Genomic DNA, 15,318 nt, shown 5'->3' on the forward strand with positions numbered 1-15,318 from the left:
TTAGAAATTAGAGCTGGGTGTGGTGATGCACACCTTTAGTCCCCTGAACTCAGGAAAGCAGAAGCTTTGTGAGTTTGAGGCCAGCCAGAGCTACGTAGTAAGACCCTGTCACAAACAAACAAACGAACAACAAAAATTGTATGTATCTGTGTTGGGAGCGACCTTGCTTAAACATTAACTGCTTTGTCAGATATACGTGCTTACTGGCACAAAGTCTTGGCCTCTGTGGGAAAGTACTAGCTTAGTTAAGAGCAAATAACTATAGATCTTATGGACAGGTACCTAGCAGCCTGTTCTGCTCGGTTCCTTCTGCTGAACCTTTTACCCAGCCAACATCCTGTTCTTGAGGACACTCCCCCCTGAGAACACCTGTGCTCCCCAGAAACAAAGCACCCTACGTCACTCCCTACCCCATATCCTGCTTCTATGAGTATATAACTTGTGTGGGAACAATTAAAATTTGACAGCTTGATCAGATTTCTTGACTTGCTGTCCATTCTTCATGTCCCTTGTCCCCTCATTCACTCCCAGGTGGTCCCCCAGTGCCCTGTTCGCCACCCTGATGGCTGGGGCATATCTGTGTATATGGCAGCCAGCGTTATCAGGTTGACTGGAGTTAGAGGCTGTTGTGAGCCTCATGATGAGGGTGCTGGGAGCCAAACTCAAGTCCTCTGGAAGAGAAGTACATTTTTCTTAACCACTGAACCATCTCTTTAGACTCACAGCTTAAATTTTTTTTGAATGATAGGTTCTTTTAGGAATCTAATGAGCCTAATTCAGAAAATCGCACTTCACAATATACTTAGAATATTTTGTAAACCATCCAGCATTGGTGGGTTCCGGATCTCAAGTAAGTACCTTTGTTTTTGATCAGTTTCTAAATGGAAAGCAACTGAATGTTGAATAGGCAAACTCCTACACATGCTTCAGAACCCAACTAAAATGTTACCTCTTAAGCAAAGCTTTCTCACTTGCCCAAAGAAGCTGGGCAGCTCCACTTTTGTGCTATATTGTATTGTTTGCATCTCTGCATCCTGTAAGCACTCATAGCCTGGTTGGTTTCCTCTACTAATTGGATTGGGAGCTCCATGCATCTTGTTGGTCCCAGAGTCTGGGAGCATTGGAGGGTTAGACTTTTAAAGGAGTCACCTGCGGAAAAGATGAAGGGCCAGGGTGTAAGTTAGGGTAAGGAGTTACCTGCAGAAAGGGCTTCTCTTTAAACTCAGACAAAGGGGACCCTATCTGATGGAATGTCTTTTGGGAGTTTTGCCACTCTGCTGGGACAGCTGCCCAGAGCTTCCAGAGGATAAGGGACTGTCAGCACAAGTGGAATGATCAGGAGGAAGTGTGGGAACCCGGCATCAGTCTTGAAGATTCCACCCAGATCAGATAAGGGAGTGTATAGTTGGAAATACGCTGGCAGGGAAGGATGCTTTGAAGATCCTGGCTGATTCTGCCGGGGATGGCCCTGGCTGCTGGGTGGCTGCCACCTTCTGCCTGCTTCATGGGGGAGCAGAGAGTGGGTGTCTTTCCTCAGTGTGTCCATGGGAAACTTCTCACCTAGATTCCCAGGATGCAGAAGCAATATTTGCATGGAGAATCAGCCCACAGAAGTTCTGGTCTCGTGGAAGTCAAGACCTGGGCTGGGACTTAGTCACAACTCGAGAGACCCTGAGCTTGGAGGAAATGAGGGAAGCAGCTGCTTACACGATTGCTTTAGTATCTCATAGTTGGAAACAGCTTCCCTCTGTAGTATTAACTCCTTGTGAGGGCTGTGGGCATTTAGCCCAGTGACAGAAAACACACTCAGTGGGCTGGAAAACAACCTCATTTCCACTTCCCATGGGAGACCTCAGGAGGGCCTCGAGCTCTTTCCCCACAGCTAAAGTATGTGTATCCTCCACTAGCTTCCCTGCCCGCCTCTTGTTGTCTCCTAGCCTCAGCTCCATGCATAGGTAAGAAGGTTCCATCTTTCTCCTTAATAACCAGGGAGCTCTCACTTTGTTGATGGGAGTCTTGGTCCTAAAAATGCAGTTAGTTTAGCTGTAGAGGTCTCATGTCTAGCCTAAGGTCTGGTTCCATGCAGAACACAACTAGGAAGCCTTCCCTGGATGACCTGACACAGTTCCATGTGTCCTCTACCATCCACTCTCAGTCACACAGGACCACATGGCCAGTGTGGCCGTGTCCCAAGACATTCATTTCTGGGCACAGGGACCTGTCCCTCAGTGAGCCAACTGAATTTGGAGCTGGACCATGATGGCTCCTGTGGCAGGGTGGCTGGTATCTGTCATAGCTGCAGCGGATGCACAGAATGCCTGCCTGTTCCTACTGCTGTTAAAAGCCGAGGACTCTGATGGAGCGCTCTCAGTGCTCAGGAAATGTTTGGGGCTTGCAAAAACACAAATGCTTTTTCTCAGACACTTTGTTTGCGTCTCGTCTGCTTTGCCCTTACTGTGTGTGCAGAACGGAACCCATGTGTTGTTCCAAGGGCCTTTGCTGAGTTGGCCGCAGTGGGAATGTTCTGGGAGATTGTTGGCAGTCCCAAAGCTCGGGTCCTCTGCCTTTGAGGAAAGGTATCTTTCCTACGAAGATGCTCTACCACACCTCATGTGGTACACTGCCACGGGGATATGGGATGGCTGCAGAGGCTCTCCTATCCTTTCTTTAGAGAGAAGACATAGTCTGTCTCCTGAGACTGAACAAGGTGAGTCCGGAGCAGCCTTATCTCTAGTGGTGTCGGGTCTCTTATTGCTGCTACTAGGGAAGTTGGGGCAGGAGGATGCCAGTTTTCCACTCAGTGGGCCTTAAAATTCTGCCTGGGTAACTTAGCCAAACCCTACCTCAAGAAAGAAGAAGGAAGGGAGCTAGGGCAGTGTGTCGCTGGCAGAGGTCATGCCTAGAGTGAGACAAGCCCTTGCATTTTACCCGCCAGTATCACATGCAAAGAGCTTCTCACAGCCGGAGCAGGAGGAACATCCACACAGCCGGAGCCTCTGAAACCTACAGAGTTCAAATTCAGCAGTGCTGTCACCAGCTCTTGTGGGCACAAGGACCAAGAGATAAGAGTCTTTCCCATCACCCCAAGTAGAGCCATCTAAGGTCTCCCTGTCACCTTCAAGTTTATAAAATAAAACCACTAAAACAACCTAGCATTGCTTCCTCTTTCTTTTTGATCATAGCATGCTATGAAGAACATATAAAGTTTTGGGGGTACTTTAGGTCAGCGAGAGAGGACCCATTAAGATTGTCAGGCACTCACTCATTCAGGCTCCAGCACTACAGAAGAGAAAGACCAGACCCAACCAGAATGACCATAGTTAAGAGTTAACTACTGTCAATGATGATGTCTCTCTTCCAGCATGTTTCTGTCTCTTTAAGGAGAGATGAAGTCATAGCCTATATACATGTACTGCTGCATCCTAGTCATCTTGCTTCTCATTGAGTGGTCTTTGTGGGTGCCATCTCCCGTCATGACTCACTGTTAGTTTGGTTTTATTTCCAGACAGGATTTCTTTGTGTAGCCTTGGGTGTCCTGAAACCCACCCTGTAGTCGAGTGTGGCCTTGAACTCAGAGATTCACCTGCCTCTGTGTCTGGACTGCTCACTGTTCTGTTTGAAGGTTACACTCCAGTTTTCATACCCGTTCTTGGCCCTCTACACAGTTCCCAGGTTTGTTTTTTTTGTGTGTGTGTGTGTGTGTTAAATAATATGTACAAAGCACCCTGGGGGCAGGAGCCGTTTGTGTTGCACGTTTTTTCTTTGATGTCTAGAGGTTGCCTATAGTATTCAAGGATAGAGCATACAAGGGCTGCCACCCAAGCCCATCTGTAAAGTATGACAGTCACAGGCTGTAGGCAGAGCAGTGGGACTGGGTATCCATATGTGTAGGACACTCTGGCTATGGGCATAAGGCTCTACCACACCTCATGTGGTACACTGCCACGGGGATATGGGATGGCAGCAGAGGCTCTCCTATCCTTTCTTTAGAGAGAAGACATAGTCTGTCTCCTGAGACTGAACAAGGTGAGTCCGGAACAGCCTTATCTCTAGTGGTGTCCTTAACCCTTGAGGAATAAGAACCGGGGGCTCGAACCACAGCGTGCATCAGAACCCCGAAGGAAGAGACACCATCCACAAGGCTCTATCTGCAGACTTCAGGATGTGGTACTATTCTGTGCGCACTCTCCCTCCATTTCCCAGACCGCTCACCAGAATCTTTTCATCTGCTGAGCTATCGAAGCTCACCTTTCACTGCTCATTTGGGGTGGATGTGGCGAAGTGGATTGGTTTTCTTTCATAGTTATTGCGTGAGAAAAAAAAATTCAAAAAGGGCCATTTACATGTCCAGTAAAAGTACAACAGAAGAGTTGGTTGTTAGATGGTTTGTTCGGAGGCTTCCGAGGTAGGGTATAGCACAGTGTGTAGCCAGGGCCCATAGTCCACAGGTGTAATGCAGATGCTGGCTGTATTTGTCACCCATCCTTGTAGGGATTATCTGTTTATATGAGTTATCTGTCTTTGGACCTGTTGTCAGAGCACTGTGTATACCGGTACATGGCACCTGGTGGTACAAACCATCATTACTTCATCCCTCTGCCAGAGCCTCCATCCTTACCTGGGTTCTAGAAGTTACAAAGGCAAGTGTAGTCTTGAGACGGGACAACCAAACCGCCATCTTTTAGAACTGGCAAGCGGATTCAGGCACTCTGTATACTTAAGACTGTCACTGAGGGCTGCAACTAGGTGTGTGTGTATGGAAGATCGTGGGTATCTGTTGTGTTTCTTTTCTGCAGTTTGCAACAGGGACTTCTGTTTGGCTAGCTTGTCCAATGGGAGAATTGAGAGGGCTCCTCTAGCGTGGTACTCCCTCGGTGGCCGCAGCGCCCCCTAGCGCTCCCTCCACACAGGGCACTGATCTACTGTTGTTGCTCTCCCCAGGGATCGGCAAGAATGTCATCTGTGACCGCACCGCCACGCCGCTGGACGCCTTCCGCATGATGTCAGCTGCCCACTACTACCCCAAGCTCATGAGCATCATGGGCAACGTGCTGCGCTTCCTGCCAGCCTTTGTACGCATGAAACAGCTGATTGAGGAGGGCTACGTGGGTGAGCTGCTGGTGTGCGAGGTGCAGGTGCATAGCGGTAGTCTGCTGGGCAAGAAATACAACTGGAGCTGCGATGACCTGATGGGTGGCGGCGGCCTGCACTCCGTGGGCACCTACATCATCGACTTGCTCACCTTCCTCACGGGCCAGAAGGCTGTCAAGGTCCACGGGCTACTCAAGACCTTTGTCAAGCAGACGGACCACATCAAGGGCATCCGTCAGATCACCAGCGATGACTTCTGCACCTTCCAGATGGTGCTGGAGGGTGGAGTGTGCTGCACCGTTACCCTGAACTTCAACGTGCCTGGAGAGTTCAAGCAGGACGTGACCGTGGTGGGCTCCGCTGGGCGACTCCTGGCAGTGGGTACTGACCTCTATGGACAGCGCAATAGTGCCCTCGAGCAGGAGCTGCTGCTTCAGGACACTACCTCCGTGAGCAACTCCCTGCTGCCTGAGAAGGCATTCAGCGACATCCCCTCGCCCTACCTGCGGGGCACTATGAAGATGATGCAGGCAGTGCGCCAGGCCTTCCAGGATCAAGATGACCGGCGCACGTGGGACGGACGGCCTCTTACCATGGCTGCCACCTTCGACGACTGCCTGTACGCTCTTTGCGTGGTAGACACCATCAAGAGGTCCAGCCAGACTGGAGAGTGGCAGAACATTGCTATCATGACCGAGGAGCCAGAGCTGAGCCCCGCCTACCTGATCAGTGAGGCCATGCGCAGAAGCAGGATGTCCCTTTACTGTTAGCACACTGGGACCAGGTGGACTCGACCTGCTGCGTGGGGCCAGTTGAGGGGAAATGCACTGTGGAACGGTGGCCGTGGGTGGGGATTATGGAAGGGGCAGCATGAATGCACAGCACGGAAGGCGGTCCCCATCCCAAGTAGAGGGTCCAAGTCTAAGGTGGTGGTGGGCCGATGTCATATTCAGAAGGGCGTGCCATCCTAATTGGGTATATGATGAGAGGAAGAAAGTTTAACTAGCACCTTTGCAGTCCATTACTGTGAGAAGCAAGGAGGGGCTGTCCCCTGCCCTACCTCATCCATCCACAGACCTTGGCCTTCTTTGCAAGCCAAGGCTACATATCAGATGGAGCTCAGCCAGAGCTAGGCTCTCTGTCAGCGCCCCCCACTGGCAGGAGAGGACACTTCAAATGCCTACATGGTTGTTGTTTTTGGTTTTTTTTTTTTTTTTTTTTTTGTGGAGGGAGGTAGAGGAGGTGGTGGGGCTTTTGAGAAAGTTGTAATTCCGGGAAGCCACTGTGTGTTTTGCTGTAAGGATCTGAAGGGAAAGTGCACAGCTCCCTAGGTTGCTCTGTCTTCTAGGAAACATGAAGACAGCTATCTGGCTTGTTGCTGTTAGTGTGGTATAGTGTAATGGATGGCAAACGAGGTGTGGTAAGCTGTACCTCTGAGCTGACCTAGATGACAAGCTACATTGAGCTACATCAGAGCCCTCCTTCAGCACTGGGGGGGGAGGGGGGGTGGGAACCAGTGTGAGTTGTGATCAAGTAGTCCTGCCAAGAGGGTCTCTAGGAGGCATGGACTTGACTGTAGCTGCCTGCCTGGGTGGGGGCGCCTGCAACCCTGGGTGTAGCAATATGAGCGCCCCAAAAGAAGGGAACACGAGGCCAGCCCCAGAGCTGCTGTAAGCTCCAACTGCCAAGCTGAAGAAAGACATTTAGGACTCTGAGCTTCGTAGGCTTAAACAGGAAGCCTGTAGCTTCACCCCATAGAGTCTCTTTCCCTTCCCTTTGGCCTTGGCTCTCAGGATTTTGACAGCTGGAAACTTCTGCATAGGTATTAAAACAAAAAGCCAACAGGGAACATACTTCTCAGTGTTTCTAAAATAGGGATTTAGAGCCTGGAGAGTCTGTGCATAGGTGGAGAAGGTTCAAGTTGGGGGGGAAAACCTTATCTTTTTCTTCCCCTCCTGGTTGCCTAGTCTTTTTACCCTCCATTTGAAAGTAGAGATTGCCAAGTACTAGCTTATAAATAGGCAGGGACAAAGCCTATTGTCACATAGATAGACACACCTTTGCAGATGTGTGCTATCCACAAGTATCACTAAGACATTCGAGTCTAGTCTTGAAAGAAAGGTCAAGTCATATACATTTTGAAAATGGGGGTGTTGTATTTTTCTTGGCTGGCTTTGTGAACCTTCACCAGGCATGTGGCAGTTTTGAGGCTGGATATATAGACTAGTCTGTTGTGGTAAATCTCCAACCCCAATAAGCCCGTGCAAGACCAGGGCAATCCAGGGCAATCCACAACACTTGTCACTCTAAGTAGTCGGCCTGAGTCCAGTCAGTGTTCCTCCCTGGGGCCCTGGTAATTCACAGAGACAGTCGTATTGGAGGCCACACACCAGCAGAATCATGGTCATTTTCTAGCATGAAGAGGCGGGTGTTGCCTTTTGAGGACCCCACCACCATCATACAATGTGGTAAAGTCAGTCAGCTGAAACCTTCCATGGTTTTGATTGGTTGTCACCCCTCATGAAGAACGTTCCAGGTTTGCAGTTATCAAATCAAAACAGCACTCTGCACACAACCTCATCATAGACTTTTTGGGGTCCCTGCTCTCCTAAATTGCTCTCTGAGGCAGTAATTCTGCCCTGTCCCCAGCTACTCTGAAAAGCTGTGGTTAAGGATGAAATGGGGGGGGGGGCATGGTGGATGGCTCTATAAAGTTCATCTTTCCAAGTCATTTACCTGAGTAGATATGCTTGGGGTTACATTTTTTTGTTTCTCTACTCTCCTCAGGATATTTGAGAGCTTTCCTTCTAGAGGCTTCTGAGCTCTGTGATAAACATGCAGGGTCAAAAAAAAAAAAAAAAAACAAAAAACAAAAACCTCCCATTAGAGGCTAGAGGGTGTAGAAAGAATATGTATTTTTTGGAAGAAGCATGAGCGAGCCGTAAGTGTGCCGAGAGTCTATTGGCTGGCATGCACGTGGCAGAGGCACCGGCAGGAGGGAGGGAGCCGAAGCAGCTCTCTGGATGTAAAGATGGCGGCACATGGGGCGAGGAGCTTCTTTAGCGCTCCTTCGGCGCTTGCCTTTCCATGTACACACTCTTGATTGGCTGCAGCATGTCTGGGGCTGAGATCCCAAGCTCTCAACATTCTGCAAAATAACTTGGATCCAAGTCCTGGCAATAACCCAGCCTACAGAGGCTGTTGGGAGCCTTGCCATTCAGTTTCTCCTTGCCTTGCTTGCTCCTAGCATTTTATAAATATTGCTGATGGCCTCTACAAAAAGCCTGGGTTCCTAGAGATTTTAAAACAGGTATACATACATACATACATACATACATACATACATACATACATACATGTGTGTATGTACATATGTATGTATGTAGTATATACACATAAACACACATATATACACACAAGTGTTTGGTAGTGCCCTGGGTTTATCTGCAAAGTCTGGAGTCTAGGACTCCTCTGTGGTCACTGTCAGCTCCTCTAAGACTTCTTCTCAGTGGTAAAGTTGCATCATGGGGTTCCTTCAAAGCATCTTAGTTTCCCTGGCAGTACATCTCCGTGTCAGGTCTTGTCAGCATTCAAGGTACAGTGTCATCTGGCTCACCCACTGAAATGCAGAGTATTGAAGACATATCCTGTCATCATCTATAAAAATAGCATTGGGTACGGTCTCATCCCTCTATGTATATGCAAAGATGTGACATGCCCAAAGTCACACAATGAGTGCACACACCACTACCTGTAAAGCATTCCTCATGGAGCCCTGTAGGGGGTGTGCTCCCACCTCAAGGAGCCACCAGAAGGAGTGGCCTGAGATCCACAATGCCCCCAGTTGAGCAGGATGCCAGCAGGCTGGCAGTCACAGCTGCAGAAAGTAGTAGTGTGTCTTCCCCTTCCCAAATGGAAATGTCACTTGGCTGCTTTTAAGATGACTTTCCCATGTTGATGTTTAATTGTAAGTGACTCAGCAGCCCTTGGCCCTGGGGACTTTCTAAGTAAGGCTATCATAGATGGCCTTGGACTTAGTGGTGGGGCCTAAGTGTAGCATAGGGAGACATCTTTTCCCAGGAAGGGGTGCAGACTTTGGGGTTTAGCTGTGCATTGTACCATTAACGTCTTTCTTACTTTGTCTAGTTCACTGACTAGCTACTGAACTCGACCTGTGGGTTATGAATTAAGTTTCTCATCTGGTCTCTTTTTCCAGTGGATGCTGGAGAAAATCGGATCTGTTGATGATTGCCCTGGGGAGAAAGTTGACCTGACTGCACATGAAAGGACTTCAGGGTGTCATCTATCAAACACCCCAGGGAGGAACGCAATGGCCACTGCCACCCACTTCTTTAGATCCAGGGTTGGGGAGCCCATCTTTTGTAACTGACTGATGTATTGTACCTTCGGGGCTACCACACAGGGAGGGGAGGCTCACCCAAGGCCATTAAGCTGCCTCATTGATGAGCTCAGACCTGCACCACACCCGACAGTATTCACTGAGCTGTGACGGGGAAACCGTATTTTACAAATGTGTTCTGTGTTAGGGGTAGAACCCTGGGCTTTGTGCATGCTAGGCAAGCTCTCTATCACTCAGGCACACCTCCAGGCTCAATTAGGTCTTGAAAGTATTCAGAAAACCTTGTGACTATAACAAAAGGGTTATCTCTAGTTATGCATCTCTGGAGACTAGGGAACATAGAGTCAAGTGTTCACCCTGAGGAGGACGTGAGGCCCTCTACTATTGGCTGTTGTTCTGCTGATGGATGTGAAGCTTCAGTCTGACTAGCCCGTGACTCTTGCTCCACCCACCAAAACCCCAGAGCTTGCAGGATAGGATGGTGACACTGGAGAACTTAGCACCTGTTTGGCAATCCTATTTGGCAAGGGAGGAAGAAGGGAGGTGTCAAGAGTCTGCAGTATGGCTCCAGAGTCATCTCCAGCACTTGTATTGTTCTCCTGGCTCATTATGGTCGGCATCCAGTGGGTGGGTGATGCTCTGCGTTTAGCCGGGGCTTCTAGAACTCCTTTGCCGCGATGTTGAGCCCTCCTGGGCTTCTCCAAGAGAAGTCAGTGGTCTCCTCAGAGTTTATCAGTCTGAGTGACTGCATTAATGTAAAAAAGGAAGCTAGCAGACCCAACTGGCCTCTTCTCCCCTGCATCAGGGTCCTTATCTGCTGGAGCCCTTGAGAGAGCCACTGAAGTCTCTGGCTCTCTTCCAGGGTACTGACACGTTGCACTACTGAATACTCTCAAATCTGCTGCAGCCCCTTGTTTACACCAGCAGAGAACAGAGTGATAAAAAGAACCTTCTAGTTGAAATGCTTGACGCTTAGTGCAGCGATCAAACCTTGCCTGGGCCAGTAGAGCCGGGAAACCATCATGGCCGTGGAGTTACCCGTCACTGTTGTCTCCTGTGCCATGTCCAGCTCTCTGCTGTCCTCTGCAGCCACCACAAGGGCTAGGCTGTTCAATGAGCCCCATAGCTTCTAAGAAATGCAGTGGCTTATTTGTAGTGCTATGTGACATCCCAGGTGAAGAAGCAAAGCCTATGACCTGATCTGCTCCTTTATTCTGCCCTGTCCCTGGTTTAGGGGAGGGAGAACTTTCTAGCAATTATGGCTTTGTTTGCTGCCTGGTGCTTTTATAGTCTGTCATTTGTTTTCATTTCCTTTTTTAAAACCAAAATTGCATTGGTTTGGTTGTCATTGTCTAGTGTATATTTATTGTTTTACAAACATGGGTATATATGTATGTATATGTATAAAACCAAACTTATATATATAAAAAGTCAAGGCATGTATACTAGATATTTTAAAGTTATTTATCAAAGGGAAAAGATGTGTGTTATAAAGTAAAACAGAGTCTATATTTTATATATAATGTAGATAGCAAAAAAATAGCTTATAAATTATAGAAGGTTTTACTTTTTGTTTTCTATTATTAAACAAAAAAAAGAAATGTAAAAGATAAAGGACAGTGGCTGCAGCTGTGCTTGGTGTTCTCAAGGCAAATCGCTGTGGAGCCGGAGGTGGCTTGCCCTCCCTCGGGATCTGCAGTCCCAGGCTCCTGAGTGGATGATGCCACACTGCTGCCTGTGTGATGCTCTGGGCCAGGGTAGACATGTTCAACCACCTGCCTGGGCTGCTCCGACATCACTTCCGATGTCCATGAATGGCTTTGATGGGTTGGGCGTTGGTGGGAGAAAGGGTGAAAGTGGCAAATAAAATCTTCAAAGAAGAGATGATTCCAGTCTGGTCTTGTCTTTCTAACCCCAGGTGCTCTTGATTTGGGGGCTGCCCAGTTTTGGGGCTCTGAGGCAGACAGAGGGGTTTGGGATGAGGCTTTGTCAGTATCCATGAAGCTAAACAGGTGGGAATCACTGACTGTGGACTCAAGAGATCTGTCTCAAACCATTCTGAAAATGTTGAAATAGAGGGAAGAGAACCTAGGTAAGGCTTGTGGATAAGGATATAGAGAGACTCCATGGCATGCAAATTTACAGTTAGGTTGAGCACTGTCCAAAATGGCCACTCTCAAACACTGCTAAAACACAAAGCCTGGCAGGAACTGAACCTCACCAGTGCTAATCAGAGCAATGCAGATAAGTAAAGAACCACCCGCCCACATTAGGGGGTGTGGGGGGAGGGGATGTTTGTTGAGACAGGAGCCCAGCATCTTCACTTCTCCCAGAAGACTATCCTGGGAACCGAGGCTGACTGCAAGTCACAAACCCGAGCACTTACAAACCTCTTTGAGCTAGGAGCTGCTTATTCGTTCTCACGTTGTGGCCTTTCTGTGTGGTGCTGACTGTTCCCAAGTTCAGATCATTCCTTGCTTCATAAACCAGAATCATATAGGCTGGAAAAATCTGAAACCCCAAATCTCCAAAATCTGAAAGCCTTTGAGTGAGTGTCAACATAATGGACTTTACAGCACATGGACTTTGGATTTTCAGATTGGAGATGCTCAACCATTGTTCACGTGTTCCCAAGTCCCCAAACCAGCAAGTGAAGCATGCTCTAGAATCTGAAATACACGGGGCCAGGTGCGGACAAGGCATGCTCAACCTGTTCTGTGTCTTGTGGAATCATAGATTGGGATGGCTTCCAGGTTCCAGACTATTGCCCAATGCAATGGCCAGACTTACAGCATGCCATCTAGGCTCCTCATGGGTCATGGGAACTCCATGTATCCTCTCATGTCTGTCTGTCAACCCACCTCAACCCTGTAAACACACCCACCTTCTAGTTCCACCCCCCAAACACACTTTTTTTTGAGGCAGGGTCTCTACATAGCCCTACCTGTCCTGAAACTCTTTATGCAACCAAGTAGATTTACTTGCCTCTGCCTCTCAAGTGCTGGGATTAACCTTTTCTTTTGTTTTAAATCTCATGTATTTTAGTACCTATCATGACAAGTCTGGTTGGCTCCATTTGAGAAATGAAATGACTGACATATTTTATGGAGAATTACATGTATACAAAGTATGTAGAAATCTTATTAAGACGGGAAAAATACCATCGTTTTAATGTAAGCAGTAAGGACCCACTTACTGAGCCTTATCTGCCTTGTTCTTTCCCTGAGTGGGAAAGGTCTCTTTGCCTGGGGCTCCCAGACTCTGTCTCCGATCCCTTGGAAGACTGATCAAGAGATCTAGATGAGACAAAAGGACACATCCTTCCTCAGGGTCAGCGCCAAGTCACAAACACACACAGCTTTGCAGCTTGATAGAACTAAAAACTGCTCTAAGAAATCGGTGCCAGTTAAAGCCCTTCAGATGCCTTTGCCTGCTTGTTCAAGTCCAGGCTTCCTTTGACTCTTATCTTCCAGTCTGCATCTGCTGGGTAAATTCCTGAGGGGTGACTTCAGCGATGACTGAGGCTCAACCACAGGTCTGCAAGATAAACGCCACAGAATCTGACCTGGTTGCTTGGGCTTCCTCTCAAATGGTATACTAATTACAGAAATACCTTTATCTCTTAATTACATACAGATCAACCCACACTTGTTCCCTTCAGCCATCTGTGAAAATAGGAGGTTAAATAACTCAAGGGAGGCTTTCTCAGGCAATTACAGTTGTTTCTTAGTATCCAAGGGGGATTTGGTCCACCGTCTGTACATACGCCCAAGTCCATGGGTGCTCAGGCCCTCTCCTTAAAATGGTGCTATGTACCACAGAACCCACACTACCCTCTCATAAATGTTAAATCATCTCTGGGTTATTTATACCAACCCTGGGTGGGCGAGACAGCTTGGTGGGTAAAGGTGCTTACTGCTAAGCCTGACAATCTGAGTTTGATCCCTGAGGAATCATGGCTGGAAGGAGGAGAAAGCCAGCTTTCAAAGGTTGTCCTCTGACCTCCATATGCACGCATGGCGCGCGCGCGCGCACACACACACACACACACATGTAACAAATGTTTTAAAATACCAAATTCAATGTCAATGCAATGTTAATGCAGTTAGACTTACTTCAGTCTGTAATGTCCAGCTCCAATTTCATGATGTTTTTACAAAACTCCAGTCAGCAACTCAAACAGCAGTTTTTACAATCAAGAATTGTATTATAATACAACCCAAAGATACACTAATTTGATATTTACACACTGAAGAGTGATGGCAGGAGACATTAAAGTCTCTCTTTCTATAAGAGCAGAAACGTTTGCCCAGTGAAAATGACGCAGTTCCCAACACCAAGCAACCTGGACTCCAAGCTGAGGTGTCTCGGGCAGCATCCTCTGGTAGCGTGTAGCATGACAACATGTGCTGTGTAAACTGCATGTGTTGTATGCTCAGAACCAAGGCAGTAAAGTTACAAGATACTACATGGGCAAGTGCTCCCAAAACCACCTTGTATTTGGTTTTGAATTGAGTTTTAGTGATGGCACATTCAAAACCCTTTACTGGTCTTGAAAACAAAACAAAACAAACAAAACAAAACAACCCTTTACTGTGCTAATGCTTTGGTGGAAAAACACATTTGGTTATGTGACGCCCATTAGCTGCCGATTCACAGCTTCAAAGCTGATACTGATTGATTTGTTTCTTGGCCATCAATGGGACTCAGTCACAAAAACCACAATCTGTCTATGCCATTTGTCTAGATCCGTTCCTTATTGGTCATCGGTGCCTCGGGAGGGACCCTGTGTGAATCAGGTGATGGGAGGTACTTCTGTACAAAGTTAAGGCTCAGTAAAAAACACCCCAAACCACTAATTCGTAGAAGGAAAGGGTCCCAATCAAGGCTAGGTTAGGGTAAGCCTAGAGACCCTTTTGGAAGAGAGTTAATCACTTCAGATACCCCAACAGCAAGGACCAAGCAGATCTATTACCTAGTGTCGTGCTGACAGCCTAGACACCCACTATGTTCTTGGGTTTCATCTGGGACAAGTTCACCAACAGATGAGGTGGCTTTTCAGTGTGCTGAGCTGAGGCAGCTGAACTTGATACTCAGGTTCCTGGCACAAAGCAGGAGACAGAACTGGCCCCGAAATAGCAGCTGTGTAGAAATCCAGCTGTGAAAGGACAACACGGAGCAGATCGAAGTCATGGAGGAGGCGGGAGGGAAGAAGGGAGGGGCTGGCTATAACAGGATGGCAAGGGGAAGAGGGTGCAGCAGCAAGAGGATCAGAGCATGTGAAGTGTAAGAACAGATGAAAGAGAGAACATGGATGAAAGGCCAGAGAGCTGGGCATTCAAGGTACAGAAGGCTATGCAGATAAGTGAATTCACATGAGCTACGTGGGAGCGATGTGGGAGAGGAGCTCTTTGCAGACAGCCTTTAATCTGTGATTCTAGAACAGCTTGTATAAGGAGGATGGCGATGAGAAGGAATGGCGGAGGAGTTTCTGCAGGAAGTTTATGAAATGTGGCTGTCCAAAGTTAGCAAGCTGCTGGCAGTTGCTGAAAAAAAAAATGTTTCTATATCTACCACTGTGTTTTAAGTAAGTGTCATCTCTTGGGTCCCTCCATTCTTGGTGTTTTTCCCGTTTGCAAATTCCCCTGACCCTGGCAAAGTTACAAAAGCTTCTATTCTACCCTCTCCCGTCACCTGTCCTGGGTCTTTCAGCCCCTTACCACTCAGTGTCTGCCATTTGTCTTTTGGCATACACAGGGCCTCCTGGCCCTTCTCAGCATTCAGAGAACCTGCTCACAAGCCTGTCATTCCAGTCTCCCTCTCTTCCTACACTAGAACGTTTCTGTGGAAGATCCCAGCATAGCCGG

At 47.9% G+C, this 15,318-nt stretch overlaps 1 protein-coding gene across 2 annotated transcripts in view; it reads left to right on the plus strand.

The window, feature by feature from the left end:
* Window positions 1-11,338, plus strand: part of Gfod1 (Gfo/Idh/MocA-like oxidoreductase domain containing 1) — a 103,172-nt gene extending 91,834 nt beyond the window's left edge. For both annotated transcript variants that reach the window (XM_034511061.2, XM_076939118.1), the window contains exon 2: window positions 4,942-11,338. In XM_034511061.2, coding sequence (XP_034366952.1) covers window positions 4,942-5,861 — 920 coding nt within the window. In that variant the 3' untranslated portion in view covers window positions 5,862-11,338. The remainder of the gene's footprint in view (window positions 1-4,941) is intronic.
* Window positions 11,339-15,318: the final 3,980 nt, after the last annotated feature.

This window comes from Arvicanthis niloticus, chromosome 8 (genome assembly GCF_011762505.2).
Source record: "Arvicanthis niloticus isolate mArvNil1 chromosome 8, mArvNil1.pat.X, whole genome shotgun sequence".
NCBI classification, from domain to species: Eukaryota; Metazoa; Chordata; class Mammalia; order Rodentia; family Muridae; genus Arvicanthis; species Arvicanthis niloticus.